Source organism: Pseudophryne corroboree, chromosome 9, assembly GCF_028390025.1.
Source record: "Pseudophryne corroboree isolate aPseCor3 chromosome 9, aPseCor3.hap2, whole genome shotgun sequence".
Taxonomy (NCBI): domain Eukaryota; kingdom Metazoa; phylum Chordata; class Amphibia; order Anura; family Myobatrachidae; genus Pseudophryne; species Pseudophryne corroboree.
Genome location: NC_086452.1, coordinates 162,243,725 through 162,271,378, shown reverse-complemented (window position 1 = coordinate 162,271,378; position 27,654 = coordinate 162,243,725). Strand labels below are relative to the sequence as shown.

General features: G+C 44.8%; 1 protein-coding gene and 1 pseudogene across 9 annotated transcripts in view; both read right to left on the bottom strand.

The window, feature by feature from the left end:
* The window catches only part of HFM1 (helicase for meiosis 1), a 984,377-nt gene that overhangs the window by 163,866 nt on the left and 792,857 nt on the right, over positions 1–27,654 (bottom strand). For all 9 annotated transcript variants that reach the window (XM_063939911.1, XM_063939912.1, XM_063939910.1 and 6 more), the window contains 2 exons: positions 9,782–9,910; positions 614–703 (listed from right to left, as the gene is read on the bottom strand). In XM_063939911.1, the coding sequence (XP_063795981.1) occupies positions 614–703; positions 9,782–9,910 (219 nt within the window). The remainder of the gene's footprint in view (positions 1–613; positions 704–9,781; positions 9,911–27,654) is intronic.
* Positions 3,595–3,714, bottom strand: LOC134964805 (5S ribosomal RNA; annotated as a pseudogene).

Sequence of the window (27,654 nt, the reverse complement as noted above, 5' to 3'; positions counted from 1 at the left end):
CAATCAGAATGCTAATAAAAGCGGCATTTGTGTAGGGCACTAGATGTGTACAGCATAACGGTTTGGTTTTGTATTTACGCACCTATATTGTCTGTGCAGTGCAAATGAAAGTAGCAGGTGGCAGAAATTCTGAAGAGGAGCACTGTGCAAACTGTAAGTGTCACATGAGAACCATAACTTCTAGCACAGTACAACCAACTTTTCATTGAAGTAAAGTTTCTATTTTTCGCCTAAACAATGCTCAGTTAAACAATGCGCATGGCTTAAATTAAGGGAGTAAGTGAGTTGTTCACTGTGCTGCCTTTATTACATGTGTCACTGTGTGTGTTTGAAGGTTTTCTTTATACTGGGCACAAGGCACATAGAAATGTACCGGTAGAAGTGAAACAGTTAACAATGAAACGTGCAAATTTCAAATAATTGCCAAGAAAAATTGACTGTGTCCTTCAACAAATCATATGTTCCCTGCAAAAATGTACAGTAGGTGCTAACTGAGGCATGACGAGGCTGCATCTGTGCTGTGGAACCCCCATTCTGTGCTTCGTAGATGACCCCCACTAGCTTTACCTGCTCATCAAGTCATTTTATTTTACAGTAAGATGTACAAACTCACAGCATTCATGTCCACAGGCTTCCTTATTTTTGCAGTGATGATTACATTCTCTCATCCTAGATTTTATTATTGTCTGCAAGTTGAGGCAGCCTACATTTTTGAAAAAGAGACACGTTACATATTGTTGGTGGGGAAAAATATTAATTATAATGAATATTCATATTGTTAAATGTAAATTAACAACTTCAGTAAAATGTAACAAAATGAATATAGAGTATCAGTCTTCTCAATTCCCACTCAACACATATAAGTGACAGGGACTTCCTGATGCTGTATGATATGAGATGATTCATAAACCAGTGAGCGCTTGCGGATGAATCAGTCACAGCGGAATCATTAAGGCAGGCAAATGCAGGCAATTATGCGTAACTACTGAATCACCTACATTGTAGTACTCAACATGTATGTAATTGCATGTGAAAGCATGATTATGTGCTATTCAGTATAACATCATACAGTTGACTAGTTACAATGTTGATATAGATGATGACTGGTATTTCCATTTAGATATATGATGTGAATAAAAAATAATAATAATAATAATAATAATAATAATAATTGTATTTATATAGCGCTCTTTCTCCAAACAGGACTCAAGGCACTTTACAGACATCAAAACAAACATAATACAGAAGATTAATACAGCAATACACATGCATAAAAATGAAAACCTAAAGTGCATAGAGTAATCATAATGCAGGGTTGGTGTAGGCATTTTGGGTAATAACTTCCATGGGCTGTGTATTCCACCCTCACAGGGTACCAGGTGCGGCAGCCATCTTCGGCGCACAGCGTAGGATTACCCTGGGTGGAATAGTCCATCCCTAGAAGAGGTGACACAAAATGGGGGTGATTGCAGCATCCTAACATTCAGAGTAGGGTACAAACAAAACTATCAGGTCCATGTATTTTCATCCCATCCACAAGCGTACCAGATGAGGCAGCCATATTGGGCGCACTAGAGAGGTTACACTGGGAAGTAAGCCATACATTGGCGCAATGCATACATGGGAGAATGGGTACTTGTGTAGTCGTATGATATAACCTGTATGAACAATCCACATGAGGTACATCCTGCCCGCAGAGGAACCACCAGAGGCTCCCATTTGGGGTTCACTGTGTTAGATGCTGCTGGCAGGGTGTGCCATCAGTGGAGGCACACCTCACAGGAATACCACACGGTGGGGTGGAGGTATGCAGTAAAAGTGTTTTTTGTTTTTTTAAAGAAGAAAGCACATGGTGAGCTTACCTTTGCAGGTAAACAATGAAAGGAGGGAAATTATCCTGGTCTAATTGGAGCAGTACGGGGGGGTATGAGAATGTGGGGAGCACACCAAAATCTGAAGAAAATAACCCTGCTGAGCCGTAAGTTCCGGCCCACCCACTTGTGTAAGTGACACACGCCGCCGCTCAGTCCGGCGGCAGCGTGTCTCAGCTGTCAGGGAGGAGAGCGCAGCTACTATGTCCGGCGGCAGGTAAGATCTCAAACCAGCCGCCGGTTCGTGAGCCAATCAGAGCTCGCGGACCGGCAGCCAATCAGGAGCCGCCACTGCCGGTCCGCGAGCTCTGATTGGCTCACGAACCGGCGGCTGGTTTGAGGTCCTACACGCCGCCCGACATAGCCGCGCTCTCCTCCCTGTCCTGACACCCGAGACATGCCGCCGGATGGAGCAGCAGCAGGCAGCACAGTGGGGTGGGGGGGCACTGTAGGGGCATTTCTGGATCTGGCACTGTGGGGGCATTTGTATACCTGGCACTGTGGGGGCATTTGTATACCTGACACTGTGGGGGCATTTGTATACCTGACACTGTGGGGGCATTTGTGGATCTGGCACTGTGGGGGCATTTGTGGATCTGGCACTGTGGGGGCATTTGTATACCTGACACTGTGGGGGCATTTGTATACATGACACTGTGGGGGCATTTGTGGATCTAACACTGTTGGGGACATTTGTATACCTGACACTGTGGGGGCATTTGTATACCTGACACTGTGGGGGCATTTGTATACCTGGCACTGTGGGGCCAATTGTGGATCTGGCACTGTGGGGGCAATTGTGGATCTGACACTGCACTATTGGGGGCATATGTGTATCACGTCCCATTTTAATTGGCCACACTAATGTTTTTGGCGCACGCGCCTCCAGCGCACACACACAGTACCTCTAAGGGGCAGACCTACTGGGGGGCAGGGTCATTTTTTAAGTTGAGAATTTTTGTTTGGCCCCCGAAAGATTTTATAAATATCCAAAAAGGTTCCCCACCCCTGACTTAGACAATGACAACTGAATAGATGTGTGATACCCAGATACAGATCCTTTGAATCTTCTACAGAGAGTTGAAGTGTGGGGGAAGCCGCACCGGTTGGAGAAAATGTGTTTGTATGTATTAATAGTCCTCTGAAATACTGATTTCCATTAAAGAATTTACTTCTCATTCGAGTGACCATACACTTTGAGACATGTTATTGTCTATATATAGTGTATATATGGTGATTATCAGTGATGCTCCCCAGAGTCAGTGAGTACAAAGTGAAACACAGAACAGGTACAGTAGAAGGCAGAAGACTCTTTTTGGGAAGCACTCATATACAGATGGACTTATGAGTTCATATACAAAAAGGCAGACAAAATATACAATTTTAATAGATATGCATTAAAAATAGGGAGTTCCAACAGTATTAGTGTCAAATGCTAAAAGCACAGTAAAAAATATATAAGCAAAAGTATAATTTTGTAATACCTTCAAGGCTAACATAATCAATATGCGGACTTATGGTAGTTACTGTATTACTGCAGTTATGCAGTTAGGTATTTCTTTTTAAATGGTATCCATATACTGGGAGATTATGACCATCATTTCTCCTGCATATATCCCATAGGGAAAAGATGTTGCAAATAATTGGTCACACTGTAACACTTCCAGTACTGGCTTTCTCAATTATGCTCCCTCGGTGGTGTATATAGGTGGCAAACAATAGTGAATTACAGTAGCTGGGTATTCTTAGGAGGTCTCCCATCCAAGTACTGACCTGGCCCTCCACTGCTTAGCTTCCAAGATCAGCTGATATTGGGCATCTCCAGTGGGGTATGACCGCAAAAACTAGGGTGCCCCTATTCACCAGTAAGATTTGGTGAGCGATATTATTTTTAGACAAAGCCAAGTGTGTACATATAGATGGTAATAAAGGTCAAAAAGAATATTACGGGAATCTCACATGTTGACTCACGTACAGCGGTAACGCCGCAGTTTGCCCGTCTGTTAGGATACATCAGCCCGGCCAGCCCGGCTGTTAGGATACATTAGCCTGGTCACATCAACATGAGGATGGGGGGGGGGGGGGGGCAGATGGCCCCCAGTCCAGCCTTTCCCTACTTGAAGGCCCCTAGAACCGGGTAGGGGGGGGGGGGGGGGGCTGGACAGTTGTCCAGTGTTCCTATATGTTAAGATGATGCTGGTTAGCACAAGACCATTTCCTAGACCACATGACAGTAGATGTAACATGTAGTAAAAGCTAGAATATAGCACAATGTCCAAGCAGCTGAGCTCCTTCTCTAAGGCCTGTCTGCTAAGGTGGTTTTGTTTTGGTGGTACTGAGCTTACAGTAGTGATTTCCTGCTGGATTTGTTACCTGCATAATAGGGGCGGCGCCTGGTGAGAAAATTATGATCATAAAATACAAATCAGGAAACTCCAGAACAGTCACTATAAATAGCAGATAACACTGTTCATAACTAGATGGAGAGGAGATGCCAGGAGGGCTTAAACTTTATTTTCAATACAGCAGGCAGCCTGCCACATCCACAGAACACAAACTGTGCTTCTCCTTAAAGAAATAAACAGCCCTGTGCTGAAAGCATTAGGGCTCTTCCCTAAGAAAGAGAAGAGGATCACCCTTGGAGTTAGGTAGCCAATACATTACTAAATCGTGGTGTGTGGTTTTTTTTTTCTCATCAGAATTTTTATTTATTTATGGTGTCCCTGGGGTATATTTACTAAGGTCCCGATTTTGACCGATTTTGCGTTTTTTCTTCTAAGTGTCATCTCGGGAATTTACTAAACTAAAATCTCGGCAGTGATGAGGGCATTCGTATTTTTTTTTAAGTCAAAGAAAAAAAAACCGAATGAATACACCATCGGTCAAATATGCCTGTTATTTGATAGAACTTGGTCATTTACTAAAATTTGTATTTCACAAACACTGCCGGCAATAGGCAAGCGGGTGTAGTACTGGTGACCGGCGGTCTCCTGACCGCCGGTCACCTTACCGACGCCGGGATCCCGGCAGCATACCGACGCCGGGATCACGGCGGGGAGGGGCGAGTGCAGCAAGCCCCTTGCGGGCTCGCTGCGGGCTCGGTGGCGACCTGCGGTCGCCACGGGTTCTATTCCCACTCTATGGGTGTCGTGGACACCCACGAGTGGATATAGTCCCTGTTGGTCGGCATGCCGACCATCGGGATAGTGAGCCGTCGGGCTCACGGAGGAGGTCATGTGACTGTCGGTCAGCTGACCGGCGGTCACATGAATACCACCCAGGCAAACACTGCCATGAATAAATACAAATCGTAAAAAAAAGCAGTTTTAAAATAGACCTGCTTTTTTTTACCGTGTTCTGATAGGCATGCACGGATCCGTGAGATCCGTGCATGTTTATCAGTGGTAAGGGGTGTAAAGTGTTATATTTTGTAAAAAAAAATGTGTGGGGTCCCCCCTCCTAAGCAAAACCAGCCTCGGGCTCTTTGAGCCGTTCCTGGTTGACAAAATATGGGTAAAAAAATGACAGGGGTTCCCTCATATTTCATCAACCAGCACCGGGCTCTGCGCCTGGTCCTGGTTCCAAAAATACGGGGGACAAAAAGCGTAGGGGTCCCCCGTATTTTTAAAACCAGCACCGGGCTCCACTAGCCAGGTACATAATGCCACAGCCGGGGGACACTTTTATTGTGGTCCTGGCGGCCCTGGCATTACATACCCAACTAGTCACCCCTGGCCAGGGTTCCCTGGAGGAGTGGGAACCCCTTAAATCAAGGGGTCCCCCCCTCCAGCCACCCAAGGGCCAGGGGTGAAGCCCGAGGCTGTCCCCCCCATCCAAGGGCGGCGGATGGGGGGCTGATAGCCTTGTGTAAAAAATTAGAATATTGTTTTTAGTAGCAGTACTACAAATCCCAGCAAGCCTCCCCCGAAAGCTGGTACTTGGAGAACCACAAGTACCAGCATGCGGTGGAAAACCGGGCCCGCTGGTACCTGTAGTACTAGTACTAAAAAAATACCCCAAAAAAACCAGAACACACACACCGTGACAGTATAAGTTTATTACATACATGCACACCTCCAAACATACATACTTACCTAAGTTCACACGAGGCTCGGTCCTCTTCTCCATGTAGAATCCTAGGGGTACCTGTGAAAAAAATTATACTCACATAATCCATTCTGTTCTTTGTATAATCCACGTACTTGGCAAAATAAAAAAACGGAAACCCGACCACGCACTGAAAGGGGCCCCATGTTTACACATGGGACCCCTTTGCCCGACTGCCAGGACCCCCCCTGACTCCTGTCAAAGAGGGTCCCTTCTGCCAATCAGGGAGCGCCACGTCGTGGCACCCTCCTGATTGGCTGTGTGCTCCTGTAGTGTCTGTGAGGTAGCACACGGCAGAGATACAATGTAGTGCCTATGTGCTCCATTGTATCCAATGGTGGGAACTTTGCGGTCAGCGGTTGACCGAAAGTAACCTCACCGCTGATTGGCAGAAGGGACCCTCTTTGACAGGAGTCAGGGGGGTCCTGGCAGTCGGGGAAAGGGGTCCCATGTGTAAACATGGGGCCCCTTTCAGTGCGTGGTCGGGTTTTCGTTTTTTTATTTTTGCCAAGTACGTGGATTATACAAAGAACAGAAGGTACAATGGATTATTTGAGAATAATTTTTTCCACAGGTACCCCTAGGATTCTACATGGAGAAGAGGACCCAGCCTCGTGTGAACATAGGTAAGTATGTATGTTTGGAGGTGTGCATGTATGTAATAAACTTATACTGTCACGGTGTGTGTGTCCTGGTTTTTTTGGGGTATTTTTTTAGTACTAGTACTACAGGTACCAGCGGGCCCGGTTTTCCGCTGCATGCTGGTACTTGTGGTTCTCCAAGTACCAGCTTGCGGGGGAGGCTTGCTGGGACTTGTAGTACTGCTACTAAAAACAATATTCTCATTTTTTTCAAAAGGCTATCAGCCCCCCATCCGCCGCCCTTGGATGGGGGGACAGCCTCGGGCTTCACCCCTGGCACTTGGGTGGCTGGAGGGGGGGACCCCTTGATTTAAGGGGTTCCCACTCCTCCAGGGAACCCCGGCCAGGGGTGACTAGTTGGGTATGTAATGCCAGGGCCGCCAGGACCACAATAAAAGTGTCCTCCGGCTGTGGCATTATGTACCTGGCTAGTGGAGCCCGGCGCTGGTTTTAAAAATACGGGGGACCCCTACGCTTTTTGTCCCCCGTATTTTTGGAACCAGGACCAGGTGCAGAGTTCGGTGCTGGTTGATGAAATATGGGGGAACCCCTGTCATTTCCCCCCCCATATTTTATCAACCAGGACCGGCTCAAAGAGCCCGAGGCTGGTTTTGCTTAGGAGGGGGGACCCCACGCATTTTTTCCCCCTGCTTTTACACTATTTTTCATTTATTTAAAGATGCACAATGAAACCCTGCACGGATCTCACAGATCCGGCCGAGTTTCATTGTTGTAATGTCGGCAGTGTTTTACTATTCACTCCCGTAAACACGAAAATGTAAAATACGGCAGCTTAGTAAATGAGGCGTAATAAATTCAAAAAGTTGCAATTTTACACATTCTATGTCATTCGTGTTTGAACTTTAACCTCATTCTGAAAATTACGAATTTTAGTAAATATACCCCCCTGTGTCTGTTTTACTGTATTTTTTAAATAGACACAACAGATTCCAGTGGACCCTGGATGCCAGGGCATGCTGGTGACTTCAGTTCCACAAGAGGCAGCTTGCTTTAAAGTCATGGTTTATGCAGGCACCAGCGTACCTAAACACTTTAGGCTTGCAAGAGCTTGTGGAGACTAGTAGTGTACCAACAAAAATAATTATAGCTATCTTTAAAAAATGTTATGGCTCCAATAACTAGCACAGGGCTGTGTTTTTAGGGTAAGGTGTTGGTGCATTTCTCTTGCAGACCTGATTCTCCTAGGTAATTCAGCTCCATACTGAATAAGCTAAGGCCGAGTGACATTATGGCTGGAGGACTTTACTCTGCGAATTTCCAAGCAATTGTGTCACCAGCAGTGGCAAGTTTTCCCACTAGGCACGTGACTAGGGGCGGCACTTGCTGGGGGGTGGCACACCAGGCTGATGAGGCCAGGTTATTTTTTTATTTTTTTTTGTCATTATAACTTTTTTTTCATATTTTAGTTTGCAACTGACGGGAGTAGGACATTGAAGTTGTCTTCTTTGGTGGCCTTGAGGCATCCTGACTGGCCGCAAAATGAAGGGGGCGGTGGCGTGATGGGAGGGGCAGTCAATAATGTGTGTAGGGGTGGCCTGACCCCTAAATCCGCTTCTGGTCACCAGCCAATCTCGTCATAGCCTAGTACATGGGGGAAATGTGATAGGGTGTAAATTCAGAGAGTGAGAGATTTTGTGAGAGCTCTCCTGTTTCTTTAAAGTGGCAATCATTTACATGGCAAATGTAAATGATTGGCACTTTAATAACACAGGAGAACTCTCACAAAATTCTCACTTTCTGATTCTCACACCGGCCCTAATCAATATGATGCCCTAGGCAAAATTTTGGCTGGTGCCCCCTAGCACCGCCGCTAGTTCCGCCTCTTATGCTGCGCTCCTTTCTCAGCAATATCACTCATTTTGGTCCTCCTACCCCCTATTTCTTAAGAAGAAACAGTGCGCACATTCGACAAACAGCCCAAAAAGGGGCGTGTTCTTGCTGGGAAGGGGTATGGCCATACAATAGTACCCCCAATTCAAATATGACACACAATATTAATGTCTTTATAAACATAATGCTCCTTACACATTATGCCAACCTCTATTAATGCCCTTATACACATAATGTCCCTTACACATATGCTGCACATTATTAATGCCCTGATACACATAATGATACACATAATGTCCTTACACATATCGGCACATTATTAATGCCCTTATACACATAATGACGGGTTCACTATGGGTGGCCGGCGGTCGGGCTCCCGGCGACCAGCATCCCGGCGCCGGGAGGCCGACCGCCGGCTTACCGACAGCTTGGCGAGCGCAAATGAGCCCCTTGCGGGCTCGCTGCGCTCGCCACGCTACGGGCACGGTGGCGCGCTACGCGCGCCACACTATTTTATTCTCCCTCTATGGGGGTCGTGGACCCCCACGAGGGAAAATAAGTGTCGGTAAGCCGGCGGTCGGGCTCCCGGCGCCGGTATACTGAGCGCCGGGAGCCCGACCGCCGGCAAACAGAAGACCACCCATAATGACACACATAGTGCCACTTACACATATGCCGCACATTATTAATTAATTTATAAACATGACACACATAATGCCCCTTACACATATGCTGAACACTATTGCATAACCAACCCAACCGCACACAGCACTAACACTGCCACTAACACTGTGACTTCTGCCTCTGCTTGGATACAGATGTGTCCTCATACATCTTACCTCAATAAGCCATGCAGCAGGAGATGCATGGCATTAGTCAGTTGGCAGCTCCCGTCCAGCTCTACTAACGTTTGTTTGCTGAAAATACATTATATTTGCTTTGCTATGCGACTAGGATGAACAGGCAGCTTCGGCTGATTAAAGTGATATGCGGCATGCTTATATTCTGTGTGTGACTGTGTCTGTATCTGCATATGAAATGCTACATTACAGTGATTTCCAGGAATACACTGTAACATAGCATTTCATATGCAGATACAGCCATAGTCAAACACAGAATATAGGCATGCTGCATATCATTTTAATCAGCAGAAAATGCTTGTGCCCCTAGGCATTACAAATGCCCTAGGCATTTGCATAGTTTGCCTATGTCTAGGGCCGGCTCTGCCTGTGTGAGAATGCACATTATGACACTGAACGATAGTCTTGGAAAACTGCAATGCATAAGCAAAGCGATAGTAAATATACTTACCAAAGTTAAGCGTGGCAGTGTTTTTGCTTGAAATAGAATTTTCAGATTTCCATTCATCTCCCACAACTGCTCTAACTCTCTGGGGCCCCACATAGAAAACACTGACGTTTTGCTGAATATCAAGGCCAACTTTGTATAAGATAAAAATACAACACATATTAGTACAGGATGAGTTGGTTAAAGCTTAATTGGCCACATGTGTGTATCTATAATGGGTGTAGGAAGTGCGGTGCCCACTGGCCCTTGAGTCAGTGGGGGTCCATGTTGCTCACTCGGCACCCACAGACTAAGCTGCAACAAGATGCTTAGAATACATTTTTAATACTGTCTATAATATGTTTGTAATATGTTTTTAAATAACATATTATAGAAATCTATATTATAACCATGCAAATCGTTCCAATTTCAGTGGACACTCCTGATTTGAGAGCACTGCCCACTTCTATGATCAGTGTACTGCATTTTCCTGATCACTGGCCAGTGGGGGAGATATGTTCATTCACTACTAGACAGCATGTGAGAGCAGCAGTACACTGCTAAATACTGCTGACATTATTATCTGTGAACTATACTGTGCAACTACTATAGATACCTTTTAACTATAACTATGAAGTGTGGAACGGCCTAATTTATTTCCCTATACAAAACATTTAGCACCATTTAGCATTTGTTTTTTAATGTTATATTTGGTTTTACTGCGGACTCTCACTGACGCATACATTTTTGATAAAGAATTAGTAACAAGTTAACCTTGAATTAATTTCTCAAAATGTTATTTGCAGATAATCATTAACAAATATATTTATTGTAGCCTCTTTCAGTTGCATTCTGAAACCATATAAGTCCTGAGCATTATTCATTTATAGGATTTTTGTTTTACTTTTTTTTATATAAGTTTTAGCATTAATATGTAATATGCACGAATTGGATTATGGTACTGTATAGATGTACAGAACATTTAATCATAGAAAAGGATGATTAGGATGATTGCCTGCAATTCATCTTTCTATCGTTAGATGGCACTAATTCTTTTCTTTCATCCAATATTTCCAATAGGGGGAAAACAACTCGCTAATTTACATTACCTGTATTTACAAATCATTAAAAAAAATATTGGTAAAGTGTTTCTATATTTTGAAAAGTCACATTATTATAATTTACATTTTTATATGCAAACCAGAATTTAAAAAAAGAAATAGTAATGAAATAGAAATAAAATATCAAAATAATTACAAATACTGTAGAGTCTATCAATTGTATTTGCTAGGTTGATGAAATTTTATTAATGAGGGCTGATAGCATTTTAACCAATTATACGCACAACTAACATTGGGGCAGATGTATTATGATATATCACGGCAGTGCCGTAACTATTAATTTTAGCGCTGTGTGCAAGAAACAGCATTGGCGCCCCCCACCACCACCATATACAAAACAGTGCCAATGCACGCCATAGCCGCGCGCAAAAATATAGGGTCGTGGCTTCATGGGGAAGGGGCATGTCCACAGAGCTCTCTTTTGCACATTACGGCAGGCAGAGCTCCCTTTTACACAGTACGGCAGGTAGAGTCCCCATTTTACACAGTACAGCAGGTAGAGACCCATTTTACACATTACGGCAGGTAGAGTCCCCTTTTACACAGTACGGCAGGTAGAGTCCATTTTTACACATTACAGCAAGCAGAGTCCCACTTTTACACAGTACGGCAGGTAGAGTCCCCTTTTATACATTAGGCAGGTAGAGTCCCCCTTTTTACACATTACAGCAGCAGAGTCCCCCTTTTACATAGTACGGCAGGTAGAGTCTCCTTTTACACATTATGACAGCAGAGTCCCCCTTTTTACACATTACAGCAGCAGAGTCCCCTTTTTACACATTAGGCAGACAGAGTCCCCCCTTTTTACACATTAGGCAGGCAGAGTCCCCCTTTTTTTTTTTACACATTAAGCAGGCAGAGTCCCCCTTTTTTACATATTACAGCAACAGAGACCCTTTTTTTTAAACACTTTAGGCAGGCAGAGTGTGTGTCTGCCTGTGTGTGTGTGTGTGTGTGTGTGTGTGTGTGTGTGTGTGTGTGTGTGTGTGTTACTCACCTGGGGGGGGGGGGGATACGGCTTCCAAGGCTTCCAGACAGACTTATGTCCGGGAGCTAGAGGCTGCAGTAGTGCTCCCACTCCCTTGCAGAGGCGGCAGCTGGACTCACGGACAGAATAAGGGCACAGGGGTGTGTGCTACCACATGGCAGCAGCAGCACCGCTCAACGTCCCTTGCGGCGGCTGAAGACAGGCTGCAGCAGGTGGGACTTTCAGTAGTGCCTCACTGGATATAACGCCCATACCGGGTGCTGCCAGATGGTGCGCCCTTCATACAAGGCAAGGCACCATCGGCACTCACTAAGTTACGGCCCTGTATCACGGTGATATGCCCACACACTTCACCCTAATATATGAACATTGGCCCTCTGTTCATATCAAATCTTTATTCCTCCCCCTGGCATTTTCCTGAGCATGCGCAGTAATCATCCCACTCACCGGGCCCCGCGCCTGTCACCCTGGGCATGCGCAATTCATCTGTAAGAACTCCAGGGACCTGAGGCGAGCAATGCAGCGCGCATGTCCCAACTCCCCAGCTCCCAGCAAACATGCCATGTGACCCGGTGCATGCACAGAGGAGCCCTAAGGATGCCACTCGTGGCCAGCCAATAAAGTTGTTTTAAAAACAAAATAACACAACACACAATGAAGTAGCTACAGTGCTGCAACGCCAGCCCCGACCTGGTGAGGTGACAGAGGGGGATTATCGAATGTTGAAAAGCCACCTAAGCATTAATACATTAGGTATGCATTGCCTTCCTATGCACACAGCGCGACATACGTTATTGTAGTATGCACTATGGGCCTAATTCAGACCTGATCGTAGATGTGCTAAATTTAGCACATCTACGATCAGTCACACAGACATGCGGGGGTCGCCCAGCACAGGGCTAGTCCGCCCCCCATGTCAAGCCCGACCCCCCCGCACAAGTACAAAAGCATCGCACAGCGGCGATGCTTTTGTACTTTAGGAGTAGCTTCCTGCAAGTCCTGTGAGGGTTGCAGCCACCACGGCCCACTCCCCCAACGGTTCCGGCAAGCCTGCGTTGCCCGGACTGCACCCTAAATGTCGGCCAAACATCGCCGGCCCGCCCCCTCCCACCCGGCGGCCGCCTCTGCCTGTCAATCAGGCAGAGGTGATCGCAGGGCTGAGACAGCTGTCTGGCAAGCGCCGATGCACTGTGGCGCCAGTGCATGCGCAGTTCAGACCTGATCGACTGCTGTGCGATCGGCTGCTGTTCCATAAAACCCGGCTGAGAGCTGCCTCATACGGTGAAGCAGGAACTGCAGAAAGCACATACATCTACCCCATTATTCTTTGCATTCCTACAAAGGTTTGTATAGTTTCTTATTTACGTGGATAAAGAAGTAAGAAAGCATTGAGCATGACCCAGTACTACCAAAAGACTTCAGGGAGGAACTCGGTAGTAGAGGCTCTAGAAGATATGGTAGAGTGTAATGAGCAAGAGATATATATATATATATATATATATATATTAGTAACATGTACCCAGCATATGCTCGTTCATCCCAACTCAAACCCCCCCTCCCCCGTAATAATTATACGTGGTGCCACAGAGTTCACTTCTCGTGTTCCTATCTCCGTCGCTGCAGTAAGAGCTGTTGGTGGGGAGTGTAAGGGTTGGGCGACATTCCATGGGCGATTATTATAAAGACTAGTAAAAGGACCCTCAATGCCCCTCTCTGTCTGCTGCTCTTCCGTCCCCTTTACATTCTCCTCTATTCCATTCTGCCTCTGCCCCTTCCTCCCTTCCCCCCTTGCCCCACACACACACTCTGCCCTGCCATCCCAGTGGCTTCCACTGCCATCCCAGTAGCAGTGGAAGCCATTAGGGCATGTATCCCGGCTCCCACTGCGCATGCATGTTGGAAATAGGACAAGCCTCAGAAAATTATTAAATAGATGTACTGTGCATAGGCTTGCCATAATATCACTTTTAGCAGAGACATCTATGATTTACACAGTGTTTTGTGGCTGGATAAATTCAAGTCTGCATTCCACCTAGTATTAATCAGCCACAGGGTGTTAATCATAGGTGTCCTGAATGAAGGGATATTATGGCAAGCCTAGATATACAAATGAAGCACAGGTATGTAATGAGTCAGGGAGTCACCTAGGGATTTGGTCAGGCTTTCGGCTGTCAGGATCCCGGCAGTCGGAATGCTGGCGCTGGAATCCCGACACTGTTCGGAATGCCAGCAACAGCATTCCAACTAGGTTCACAAACCCACTGCTGGAATTCCAACAGATGGGATTCCGAACAAGTGGATGCCAGGCCACCGAAGAGGTAAGCCACGCTGAGGGGTTAGGTTTGGGCCACGGGGAAGGGTTAGGCTGCGGGTGTGCGGGGGGGGGGGGGTTTAGGCTGTGGGAAGGGGGGATAGGGTTAGGCACCCCTGGGGAGGGTTAGGCTGCAGGGGAGGGAGCACTAGCGGACACAGGGGGGGAGGAGTTCTGAGTACCCAGAAACCCTCCTGACAGACCAAATAGTTTATTTCATGTAAGGGAGCCATTGCCACAGCCCTCAATGTAAGCCCGGCCCCTCCAATATTTGGCTCCACCCCTTTTAAAGACCTGCAAATCACGAGTTGTGCACTTGTCTTTGCTGTGTGTCTTCGCAGCTGCTGTAATCTCCACCCTACTTCAGTCCCTCCAGTTGCTGCTGCTTCTTATCACTCAGCCCGCTATTAGATCCTCTTCCTGGAGGCACTTGTACTGTAAGTTAGAGATGTGCACCGGAAATTTTTCGGGTTTTGTGTTTTGGTTTTGGGTTCGGTTCCGCGGCCGTGTTTTGGGTTCGAACGCGTTTTGGCAAAACCTCACCGAATTTTTTTTGTCGGATTCGGGTGTGTTTTGGATTCGGGTGTTTTTTTCAAAAAACCCTAAAAAACAGCTTAAATCATAGAATTTGGGGGTCATTTTGATCCCAAAGTATTATTAACCTCAATAACCATATTTTCCACTCATTTTCAGTCTATTCTGAACACCTCACACCTCACAATATTATTTTTAGTCCTAAAATTTGCACCGAGGTCGCTGGATGGCTAAGCTAAGCGACCCAAGTGGCCGACACAAACACCTGGCCCAATCCGCCACACTTTGGAGGGTGAAACCAATAAAAAAAATTTAAAACATGTTTTTTTTTCTTTCTTTTCTTCTTGGTAATATCAGATCTATTTATATTAGAAGGTATTAGGTACTTGGTTTGTCTTTTTTGGAGGCACAAGTAATATTTATATATTTTTTAAAATAATATTTTTTTATTTTTTTATTTTTTTTTATAGATGGATGGTAAAATCCCTGAAAAAAATGGCGTGGGGTCCCCCCTCCAAAGCATAACCAGCCTCGGGCTCTTCGAGCTGGTCCTGGTTCTAAAAATGCGGGGAAAAAATTGACAGGGGATCCCCCGTATTTTTAAAACCAGCACCGGGCTCTGCGCCTGGTGCTGGTGCAAAAAATACGGGGGACAAAACGAGTAGGGGTCCCCCGTATTTTTCACACCAGCATCGGGCTCCACTAGCTGGACAGATAATGCCACAGCCGGGGGTCACTTTTATACAGTGCCCTGCGGCCGTGGCATTAAATATCCAACTAGTCACCCCTGGCCGGGGTACCCTGGGGAAGTGGGGACCCCTTCAATCAAGGGGTCCACCCCCCCCCCAGCCACCCAAGGGCCAGGGGTGAAGCCCGAGGCTGTCCCCCCCCATCCAATGGGCTGCGGATGGGAGACTGATAGCCTGGAGTAAAATGTCTGAATATTGTTTTTTCCAGTAGTACTACAAGTCCCAGCAAGCCTCCCCCGCAAGTTGGTACTTGGAGAACCACAAGTACCAGCATGCGGGAGAAAAACGGGCCCGCTGGTCCCTGTAGTACTACTGGGAAAAAAATACCCAAATAAAAACAGGACACACACACAGTGAAAGTAAAACTTTATTTCATACGTCGACACACACATACTTACCTATGTTCACACGCCGACATCGGTCCTCTTCTCCATGTAGAATCCACGGATACCTGAAAAGAAAAGATCAATATACTCACCTCAACCAGGGTCCAGAGATAAATCCACGTACTTGTAAAAAAACAACAAACCGGACACCCGACCAAACGGACTGAAAGGGGTCCCATGCTTACACATGGGACCCCTTACCCCGAATGCTGAGAGTCCTCTCCGTGACAGCTGTCACAGAAAGGTCCCTTCAGCCAATCAGGAAGCGCTACTACGTGGCGCTCACCTGATTGGCTGTGCGCTGTCTGTGCTGTGACAGCGCATCGCACAGCTTTCTCCATTACTTACAATGGTGGGAACTTTGCCGTCTGCGGGGGTTACCCGCGGTCAGCCGCTGACCGGCGGGTGACCCCACCGCTAGCCGCAAAGTTCCCACCATTGAATATAATGGAGGGAGCTGTGCGATGCGCTGTCTGAGTTCAGACAGCGCACAGCCAATCAGGTGAGCGCCACGTAGTAGCGCTTCCTGATTGGCTGAAGGGACCTTAGTGACAGGAGTCACGTGGGGTCCCGGCTCATTCGGGGAAAGGGGTCTCATATGTCAATATGGGACCCCTTTCAGTCCGCAGAATCGGGTCTTTGCGTTTTTTTTATTTTGCCAAGTACCTGGATTTATCTCTGGACCCTGGCTGAGGTGAGTATATTGATCTTTTCTTTTCAGGTATCCGTGGATTCTACATGGAGAAGAGGACCGATGTCGGCGTGTGAACATAGGTAAGTATGTGTGTGTCGACGTATGAATTAAAGTTTTACTGTCACGGTGTGTGTGTCCTGTTTTTATTTGGGTATTTTTTTCCCAGTAGTACTACAGGTACCAGCGGGCCCGTTTTTCTCCCGCATGCTGGTACTTGTGGTTCTCCAAGTACCAGCTTGCGGGGAGGCTTGCTGGGACTTGTAGTACAACTGGAAAAAACAATATTCAGACATTTTACTCCAGGCTATCAGCCTCCCATCCGCAGCTCATTGGATGGGGGGGGCGACAGCCTCGGGCTTCACCCCTGGCCCTTGGGTGGCTGGGGGGGACGACCCCTTGATTGAAGGGGTCCCCACTTCGCCAGGGTACCCCGGCCAGGGGTGACTAGTTGGATATTTAATGCCACGGCCGCAGGGCACTGTATAAAAGTGACCCCCGGCTGTGGCATTATCTGTCCAGCTAGTGGAGCCCGATGCTGGTGTGAAAAATACGGGGGACCCCTACTCGTTTTGTCCCCCGTATTTTTTGCACCAGCACCAGGCGCAGAGCCCGGTGCTGGTTTTAAAAACACGGGGGATCCCCTGTCAATTTCCCCCCCGCATTTTTAGAACCAGGACCAGCTCGAAGAGCCCGAGGCTGGTTATGCTTTGGAGGGGGGACCCCACGCCATTTTTTCCCGTTTTTTCCCGTTTTTTAAAATCGCGGCAAAATCCGGCAAATCGGCCGTTTTTCGCCCGCGGAAATGTCGAATCCGTTTTTTATTGAATATGGTGAATTCCGGCAGCCACCTGCCGGAATTCACCTGTCGAATTGTGTCGAATTAAAAAACGGCGATAATTTGCCGCGATTCGCCGTGAATTGCATATACCCCTAAGTCTTTTCATTTTTCTAGCGAGAGGCTGAGTGCTTCCATCCTCATGTGAAGCTGAACCACTAGCCATGAACATAGGCCAGGGCCTCAGCCGTTCCTTGCCACTCCATGTGGTAAATGGCATATTGGCAAGTTTACGCTTCTCCTCCGACGATTTTATTTTAGATTTTTGAGTCCTTTTTTTACTGATATTTTGTGTTTTGGATTTTACATGCTCTGTACTATGACATTGGGCATCGGCCTTGGCAGACGACGTTGATGGAATTTCATCGTCTCGGCCATGACTAGTGGCAGCAGCTTCAGCACGAGGTGGAAGTGGATCTTGATCTTTCCCTATTTTTGGAACCTCAACATTTTTGTTCTCCATATTTTAATAGGCACAACTAAAAGGCACCTCAGGTAAACAATGGAGATGGATGGATACTAGTATACTTATGGATGACGAGTGACTGACGACACAGAGGTAGCTACAGCCGTGGACTACCGTACTGCGTCTGCTAGTATAGAGATGATAATGATATAAAAAATATATATATATCACTATTGCAGGTATATATAATATAATGACGGACCTGCTGGACACTGTCAGCAGACTCCTAAACTACTAGTATGAAGAAGATAGGAAAAAAAAACCCACCACAGGTAGGTATACAATTATGGACGAGCACTGACGACACAGAGGTAGCTACAGCCGTGGACTACCGTACTGCGTCTGCTAGTATAGAGATGATAATGATATAAAAAATATATATATATCACTACTGAAGGTATATATAATATAATGACGGACCTGCTGGACACTGTCAGCAGACTCCTGAACTACTAGAATGAAGAAGATAGAAAAAAAAACCCCACCACAGGTAGGTATACAATTATGGACGAGCACTGACGACACAGAGGTAGCTACAGCCGTGGACACCTGTACTGCGTCTGCTAGTATAGAGATGATAATGATATAAAAAATATATATATATCACTACTGCAGGTATATATAATATAATGACGGACCTGCTGGACACTGTCAGCAGACTCCTAAACTACTAGTATGAAGAAGATAGAAAAAAAAAACCCACCACAGGTAGGTATACAATTATGGACGAGCACTGACGACACAGAGGTAGCCACAGCCGTGGACTACCGTACTGTGTCTGCTAATATAAAGATGATAAAGATGATAGAGATGAACAAAAAAAATATAACACTACTGCAGGTAAATATTTATATAATATAATGAATGACGGACCTGCTGGACACTGTCAGCAGAATGCGTTTATAGAATAAAAAAAAAACACCACAGGAGTGTTTAACTTTTTCAGGCAGACAATATACTGGTGGTCACTGGTCAGTCACACTGGCAGCAAAAGTGTGCACTGTACTCCTGCTATAACTGCACCCCAGTCTCCCCCACAATTCAGCTGTGTGAGCAGTGAGCACTCAGCACAGTCAGATATACATATAGATGATATTATCATGCAGCACACTGAGGCTGAGCACAGATATGGTATGTGACTGTGTATCGTTTTTTTTTCAGGCAGAGAACGGATTATATTAAATAATAAATAAAACTGGTGGTGGTCAGTCACTAGTAACTATCAGCAAAACTCTGCACTCTGAGTACTCCTAATGCTCCCCAAAATTACTAAATAATCAACTCAAGTGTCTCTATCTATTCTAACGGAGAGGACGCCAGCCACGTCCTCTCCCTATCAATCTCAATGCACGTGTGAAAATGGCGGCGACGCGCGGCTCCTTATATAGAATCCGAGTCTCGCGATAGAATACGAGCCTCGCGAGAATCCGACAGCGGGATGATGACGTTCGGGCGCGCTCGGGTTAGCCGAGCAAGGCGGGAAGATCCGAGTCTGCCTCGGACCCGTGTAAAAAGGCTGAAGTTCGGGGGGGTTCGGATTCCGAGGAACCGAACCCGCTCATCTCTACTGTAAGTGCTTAATAAAGTCAGGTATTTCAAGTTTACATTGTGCCAAAATAAAAGGGGTTCAGTATGAAATCCTGACAGTCGTGATCCCGGCGGTCGAAAGCCCGACGCCGAAATCCAGACAGTCAGAATCCCAACCTTGAGCGCAGCGTGTCCCCATATAGGCGCACTGCGCTCGCCACGCTTCGGGCCTGATGGTGACCTTTGGTCGCCACACTAACCTATTCCACCTCAGGTGGTGGCGTGGACCACCGTCAAGTGGGGTTTCTGTGCACGACCGTCGGCATTTAATGGGTGTCAGGATTTTGCCGTCAGTATTTCAACCGCCGGGATCCTGACTGTCAGGAATTTAACTGCCTCCCACATATCTAGTTCCTCCTTCAAAATAATTTATAAATATATATATTCTGTATATATGTATGTATATATATATATATAAAGATATATATATATATATATTTAAAGGAATTGGTGACAATAAGCGCCCAAGAGTGTGATTTATATAACAAGGTGAGTATAAATGAAGGTATCAAGGGTGGTTATATTGAAACCAGTTAGAATAACTTATCTGAAAACCAGAGAAGCTAATTTCAGGCGATGCTTCTTGGATGCTTAATACATGTTGAAAAAAAGAAGAGCAAACATAGTGTGTACTGTTTTGTACAATATCAAAGTATAACACTGACAATAAAACACTTAGGGGTATATGCAATTGCGGTCGAATTCCCGAAATTGTCGAATTTCGGGTCATTTTCGACCAAAAAAAAAATCGCCTATGCAATTCAGTGCTTTCCGACCAAAAAACGGACTTTCAAAATTCGACTTTTTGAAATTCGACTTTTTGCAAATTCGACTTTTCTGCAATGATACAAGTGCTGCAATTCGACCAAAGCATATTCAATTCAAGTTTGGAAATTCGACAGCAGTGCTTTTAGACAGCACATTCGTCATTTTCAATCCGCCACACTTTGGAGGGTGAAAACAAATAAAAAAAATTTAAACATGGTTTTTTTTGTGTTTTTTGGGGGGGAATAGCAGATCTATTTATATTAGAAGGGATTAGGTACTTTTTTTTTTTTTTTTTTGGAGGCACAAATATTATTTATATATTTTTTAAAATATTATTATTATTTTTTTTTTTTTTTATGCTGGAACGGTGAAATCATAAAAAAAAATGGCGTGGGGTCCCCCCTCCAAAGCATAACCAGCCTCGGGCTCTTCGAGCTGGTCCTGGTTCTAAAAATGCGGGGGAAAAATTGACAGGGGATCCCCCGTATTTTTAAAACCAGCACCGGGCTCTGCGCCTGGTGCTGGTGCCAAAAATACGGGGGACAAAAAGAGTAGGGGTCCCCCGTATTTTTAACACCAGCATCGGGCTCCACTAGCTGGACAGATAATGCCACAGCCGGGGGTCACTTTTATGCCGTGCCCTGCGGCCGTGGCATTAAATATCCAACTAGTCACCCCTGGCCGGGGTACCCTGGGGGAGTGGGGACCCCTTCAATCAAGGGGTCCCCCCCCCCAGCCACCCAAGGGCCAGGGGTGAAGCCCGAGGCTGTCCCCCCATCCAATGGGCTGCGGATGGGGGGGCTGATAGCCTTTTGTGATAATAAAAAGATATTGTTTTTTCCAGTAGTACTACAAGTCCCAGCAAGCCTCCCCCGCAAGCTGGTACTTGGAGAACCACAAGTACCAGCATGCGGGAGAAAAACGGGCCAGCTGGTACCTGTAGTACTACTGGGAAAAAAATACCCAAATAAAAACAGGACACACACACCGTCGACAGTAAAACTTTATTTCATACGTCGACACACACATACTTACCTATGTTCACACGCCGACATCGGTCCTCTTCTCCATGTAGAATCCACGGATACCTGAAAAGAAAAGATCAATATACTCACCTCAGCCATGGTCCAGAGATAAATCCACGTACTTGGCAAAAAAACAAACCGAACACCCGCTCCATGCCGGACTGAAAGGGGTCCCATGCTGACACATGGGACACCTTTCCACGAATGAGACCTGTCAGTGACAGCTGTCACAGAAAGGTCTCTAAGCCAATCAGGAAGCGCAACTTCGTTGCGCTCACCTGATTGGCTGTGCGCTGTCTGTACTGTGACAACACATCGCAAAGCCGCTCCATTACTTTCAATGGTGGGAACTTAGCGGCTAGCGGTAAGGTCACCCGCCGGTCAGCGGCTAACCGGCGGGTGACCCCACCGCTACCCGCAAAGTTCCCACCATTGAAAGTAATGGAGCGGCTTTGCGATGTGCTGTCACAGTACAGACAGCGCACAGCCAATCAGGTGAGCGCCACGGAAGTAGCGCTTCCTGATTGGCTGAAGGGACGTCAGTGACAGGAGTCACGTGATGTCCCGGCATTCGGGAGAAAGGGGTCTGATGTGAAAGCATTGGACCCCTTTCTAGTCCGGTATGGAGCGGGTTTTTGCGGGGTTTTTTTTTTAAACAAGTACGTGGATTTTACTCTCTGGACGTGGATTTATCTCTGGACGCTGGAAGGTGAGTATAATTTTTTCACAGGTACCCTCGGATCGTCGGAGACCGTGGCAGTCGGCGTGTCAACATAGGTAAGTATGTGTGTGTCGGTAGTGTGTAATAAAGTTTTACTATCAAGGTGTGTGTGTCCTGTTTTTATTTGGGTATTTTTTCCCAGTAGTACTACAGGTACCAGCGGACCCGTTTTTCTCCCGCATGCTGGTACTTGTGGTTCTCCAAGTACCAGCTTGCGGGGGAGGCTTGCTGGGACTTGTAGTACTGCTGGAAAAAACAATATCTTTTTATTATCACAAAAGGCTATCAGCCCCCCCATCCGCAGCCCATTGGATGGGGGGGGACAGCCTCGGGCTTCACCCCTGGCCCTTGGGTGGCTGGGGGGGGGACCCCTTGATTGAAGGGGTCCCCACTCCCCCAGGGTACCCCGGCCAGGGGTGACTAGTTGGATATTTAATGCCACGGCCGCAGGGCACGGCATAAAAGTGACCCCCGGCTGTGGCATTATCTGTCCAGCTAGTGGAGCCCGATGCTGGTGTTAAAAATACGGGGGACCCCTACTCTTTTTGTCCCCCGTATTTTTGGCACCAGCACCAGGCGCAGAGCCCGGTGCTGGTTTTAAAAATACGGGGGATCCCTGGCCAATTTTTCCCCTGCATTTTTAGAACCAGGACCAGCTCGATGAGCCCGAGGCTGGTTATGGTTTGGAGGGGGGACCCCACGCCATTTTTTTTCCGGGTTTTTCACGTTTTTTTACCGTTTTTTAAAATCGCGGCAAAATCCGCCAAATCGGCCGATTTTCGCCCGCGACTCTGGCGAATCCGTTTTTCATTGAATATGGTGAATTCCGGAAGCCACCTTCCGGGATTCACCTGTCGAATTGAGTCGAATTAAAAAACGGCGAAAATTGCCGCGAATTCGACCGCAATTGCATATACCCCTTAGGCTTAATTAGGGAAATAGCATATTCCCAAGTATGTAATCAGTATATAGCCTAGGCAGTGTATATATAAAAACTTAAATTATTTAATACAAAAAATTACATAAAAATACATAAAGATGCATAAAAATATGTGAATAGCTGTATATCATGCGTACAGGATGAAAGATTATATCTAGCTTATCTGTCCATAAATAACTGGAATGCATGCGTACAGAATTCAGAGTGATAAAATGGCTTATCTGTCCATAAGAGGAAGTGTCAGCAGGTAATCCCAACACGTTTCGTCCGTCTTCAGCAGGACTTCATCAAGGGAATAGACAAACAGAGCAGGCATGCTTTATTTATACCCTGCTTGGGCAATTTATGATGACATCACTTCCTGTGATGTCATGTACTGAAATATTGTTGTAGAATTAAAAAGGGGATTTTAATTGCACTCAAAAAGTGACAATATATAATAGTGAGGTGGAGAGATAGAAGGAAGAAAGAACTAGGAAGAACGAGGTGGAGAAGTGACTTAAAACGCCAAAGAAGCGTCCGGAATTTACTGTGGAACGCATGTGGAACGCATGCGTCATTTCCGCGTATGGCACAGACGTAACTTCCGGTCGGCGTATTCCGATTGAAATCGGTCTAGACAATAAAGTGACCAGGGTTATTTGTGTGTGGCCTCATTAAGAAGATGTGTAGGGATGAAGAACTAGGCTGATTAGTGATTATAGGTGACTGTAGAAGATGTGGTGATCCGTCTTAGTTTGGCGGTCACGTGACTTCCGATATATCACGGAAGTAAGTGTGTGGAACGCAAACAAATGACGTAACTTCCGCTAAAGCCGGAGTTACGGACGGAATCGTCAGGAATTAATATACATATGGGCACTTGGGAGTATAAACTACAAGGCCAAAAGTGAGAAGTGATATTACTGGATATTTGTGATCCGTCGTGTGGCATCCATTAGAAATGTGTGTTGAACACAATAAAGTGACATATCTTCCGCTAAAGATCGGAAATACGGGGGAAAAGAAAGATATATTAAACATTAAAAAAGAAACATTATATATTGCACCACTGTGATGCTATTTATCACAAAAATTATTGTGACTAGTGAGATTAAGGTGAACAATAGCGGTGTAAAGCACCATCTTTGTAACTTATCACCAAAGAATTAATTTTTATTTTTTGAATTTTTTTAAAATAACCGTAATTAATTTTATAAAGAAGTGCAATTAATGTGTATTTTTTGAGTGCAATAGAGAAAGGGGATAGTCCATATCATAAGGAAGGATCATAATAGGCGAGATATGAACTGATTACACCATGACACAAGGAAAGTATTTAAGTGGCAACGTTGTAGTTAACTGGTGGTTTCCTTCATCAAAGATGCATAGTCATATCATATTTAGGCTGCGCAACACTTGTTGATGGTTTCCTTCAACGGAATTGCATAGTCATATCACGTTTAAGGTGCACATTGTGTGTTCTTCTTTAGAGAAAGTCTTGATGATAATCCACATCAGGCTAGGGGTTGGTATTTTACTGAAATAATAAAAAATATTGACTATTGATATCTAATCTAAAGGAGAATAATGTTACTAGAAAGTTGCTGAATCTAGATAGTAAGAAACAATGGAATATTTGTGAAGGTTAGGGATTATATGGAAAAAACGAGAGTGAATGGAAGCAGGAAAATTAGAGAAAGGGGGCTATCTCGAAAGCTTCATTAAGTCCGAACGGTGATGAGGTCTTTAGTTCAAGGATCCAGAACATTTCTCTTTTGGAGAGTTTGTTCAAGATATCTCCCCCTCTTTCACCAGGTTTGACGAGTTCTATTGCTTTAAAAAATATGTTTTCTGGATTCGATTGATGTTTTTCAATGAAGTGTTTGGGGACTGTATGATTGTCGATCTTATTTTTGATGTTCCGAATATGCTCCTGGATTCTTAATTTTAGGACCCTTTTGGTTTTACCAACATATTTAAGTCCGCATGTACATTCAAGCAAATAAATTACCATTGTAGAGTTGCAATTTATGTATTCTTTAATGCTGTATTCTTTTGTGTTGTTGTGGTTGCTAAATTTTTTCCTGACTGGATGAAGGTATTTACAAATGTTACATTTTCCACATTTAAAGCAACCTTTGCAATTAATAAATGTGTTATTTCCAGGTTTATTTTTGCTTCGTAAATGACTGGGTGCCAAAATATCTTTCAAATTGCTGGTTTTTCGGAACACGATGTCAGGTTGTGGTGGAAGGATTTCTCTTAGTATTGGGTCCATCAACAAAATATTCCAATGTTGATTGATGGATTTCCTAATTATTGATTCTTGATTACTGTATGTGGTGATGAAAGGAGTGAAATTGTCGGGTTTCTTTTGTATCTGTTTAGTGAATAGCTCAGATCTTTGTTTCTTGGCGGTTTTTTCTAACGCTTTGTTGATCACATGCTCTGGATATTTCCTGTCTTTGAATCTGGTGGCATATGTTGTGAGTTGTTGTTGACATTCTTGTTCATTACTACAGTTGCGTTTAATCCGGTAGAACTGTGAATATGGAATATTGGTTTTCCAGTTCTGAGCATGACAGCTGTCAAAGTGAAGATAACTATTAGTATCTACTTCTTTTATGTAGTTGCTCGTTATGATCTTGGATGAAGTGTTGGAGAGAGTTAGGTCCAGATAGTGTACATTTTCTTTATTCATCTCATACGTGAATTTCAAATTGTATTTGTTCATGATGAGTATTGAAAAGAATGACTTGAACGATTCTTCGTCTCCTTCCCAGATGATTAATATATCATCTATATAACGCTTGTAGATGATCAAGTTGCTGATGTACAGATTGCTATTGTATATACAATCTTCTTCCCATGCACCCATTAGTAAATTTGCGAAGCTAGGTGCAAATGATGTGCCCATGGCTGTTCCACAGGTTTGTAAATAGAATATCTGTTGGAACATAAAGTAGTTATGGCCCAAAATGAATTGCATGAAATCGCAAATTGCATTCTTATGGGTTGTAGAGAGTTCAGGGTCTTTGTCCAGGAATCTCCTGCAGGCCTCTATCCCTTTCTCATGGATGATGGATGTATACAGGCTTTGTACGTCTATTGTGATCCAAATATAGGAGTCCTTCCATTCTACTGAGGATAATATGTTGATGATACTGCTAGTATCTTTCAGGAAAGATGGTAAGCAAATCACATATTTGCACAAAAAAATGTCAACATATTCTGATAGATGGCTGGTGAGTGAATCAATACCTGCGATGATAGGTCTGCCCGGCGGTTGTGTAAGGTTTTTATGTATTTTTGGGAGATAGTAAAATGTTGGTATTACTGGTGTTGCTGTCAGAAGGTATTGGAATTCATTTTTATCCAGAGTATTATTGTGAAAATAATGTACCAGCAGACTTCTGAGTTCTTCTACAAAATTGGTAGTGGGGTTGTTTTGAAGTTGCTTATAAGAGGATGTATCCTGAAGAAGACGTAGTGCTTCGGTTTCGTATGCATCTCTGTCGAGGATTACAATCCCGCCTCCTTTATCTGCTTGCTTTATGACGAGTTCATTATTATCTTGTAGCTGTTTCAATGCTTCTTTCTCCTTATTCTTCAGGTTTGGATGGCTTGGTTTCTTTAGTTCAATATCACATAGGTCCTTTTTCACCAATTCCTGGAATACATTGATGTAATTACCTTTGGATTCCAGGGGGTAGTAGGTTGATTTTCGTTTCAGTCCCGATTTAGATGGTTCAGTTGGGTCAATTGACTTTTCTTGTTTTGCGAAATGTCTTTTAAGAGTAAGGGTTCTTGAAAATTTGTTGATATCTATGAATGTGTCGAATCTATTCATTTGTTTGTCAGGAGCAAATTTAAGACCCTTACTTAATAACGATATTTCTGTCTCACTAAGGGTATGCCTAGATAAATTGAAAATGCCTTGTTCCACGGGGTTCGTTACGGTAGGTACCGTCGTTTGTTTGTTCATCCTACGCCCGCCCCTTGTGCCTCTTCTTCTTGAAAACCTCTTTTCATGGGGGAGGTCCCTTTCAGTCTCTCTTTGAAGAATGTTTTCCTTGTCGAGAATAAATTCTCTGTTGGGTCCGGTGATAAAAAATCAGAGTCACTGTTGGACTCCAATCTTTGGAGAGCTGAAAATCTGTTATTTGTAGTGATGAGTCTTGAGGTCGAAGGTTTATTTTTGTCTTGTTCATGGTACGTTTGTTGTCGATTTTGAGGGCGGGTGTTCTTAGTCCGATAGGGTGTTGTTTTCCATTTTCTTTGTCTTTGGTCCTGATATACAGGAATGTGTTGATACTTGGTATCCTGGAATCTACTCCAATTCTGTATTTTGTTGTGAAGATAATCTTGTTTGTCCCTGAAGAATTTCTTTTGTTTACCTTTAATCACATCTTCCTCAATATGTTCAAGCTTTTTTGTCAGTGTCAGGTCATTTGCTTTAAACTCTTCTTTATCTTTGTGTATAGCGAGTTTTTGTTCTTTTGCATTTGTGGAACTCTTGGGCGCTTATTGTCACCAATTCCTTTAAATTTTTATGTGTGCATGCCAAGCACATCTTTATGTATTATAAGCTGCCACTCACTTAACATTGTGAGAAGTGTTTTTCTATTTCTTACAAAAAGGTTATTTTTAAAATTTAAGGTATAGATAACACAAAGCCGCACCTAAGCGCCGTAGTCTTTATTTCTATATCTTCTTTTTGGTTTTTGCCTTCTGGCAGCTGGTGTTTTGTGCTCTTACCAATAATGTTTAAAAATAGAGGTCATGAAAAA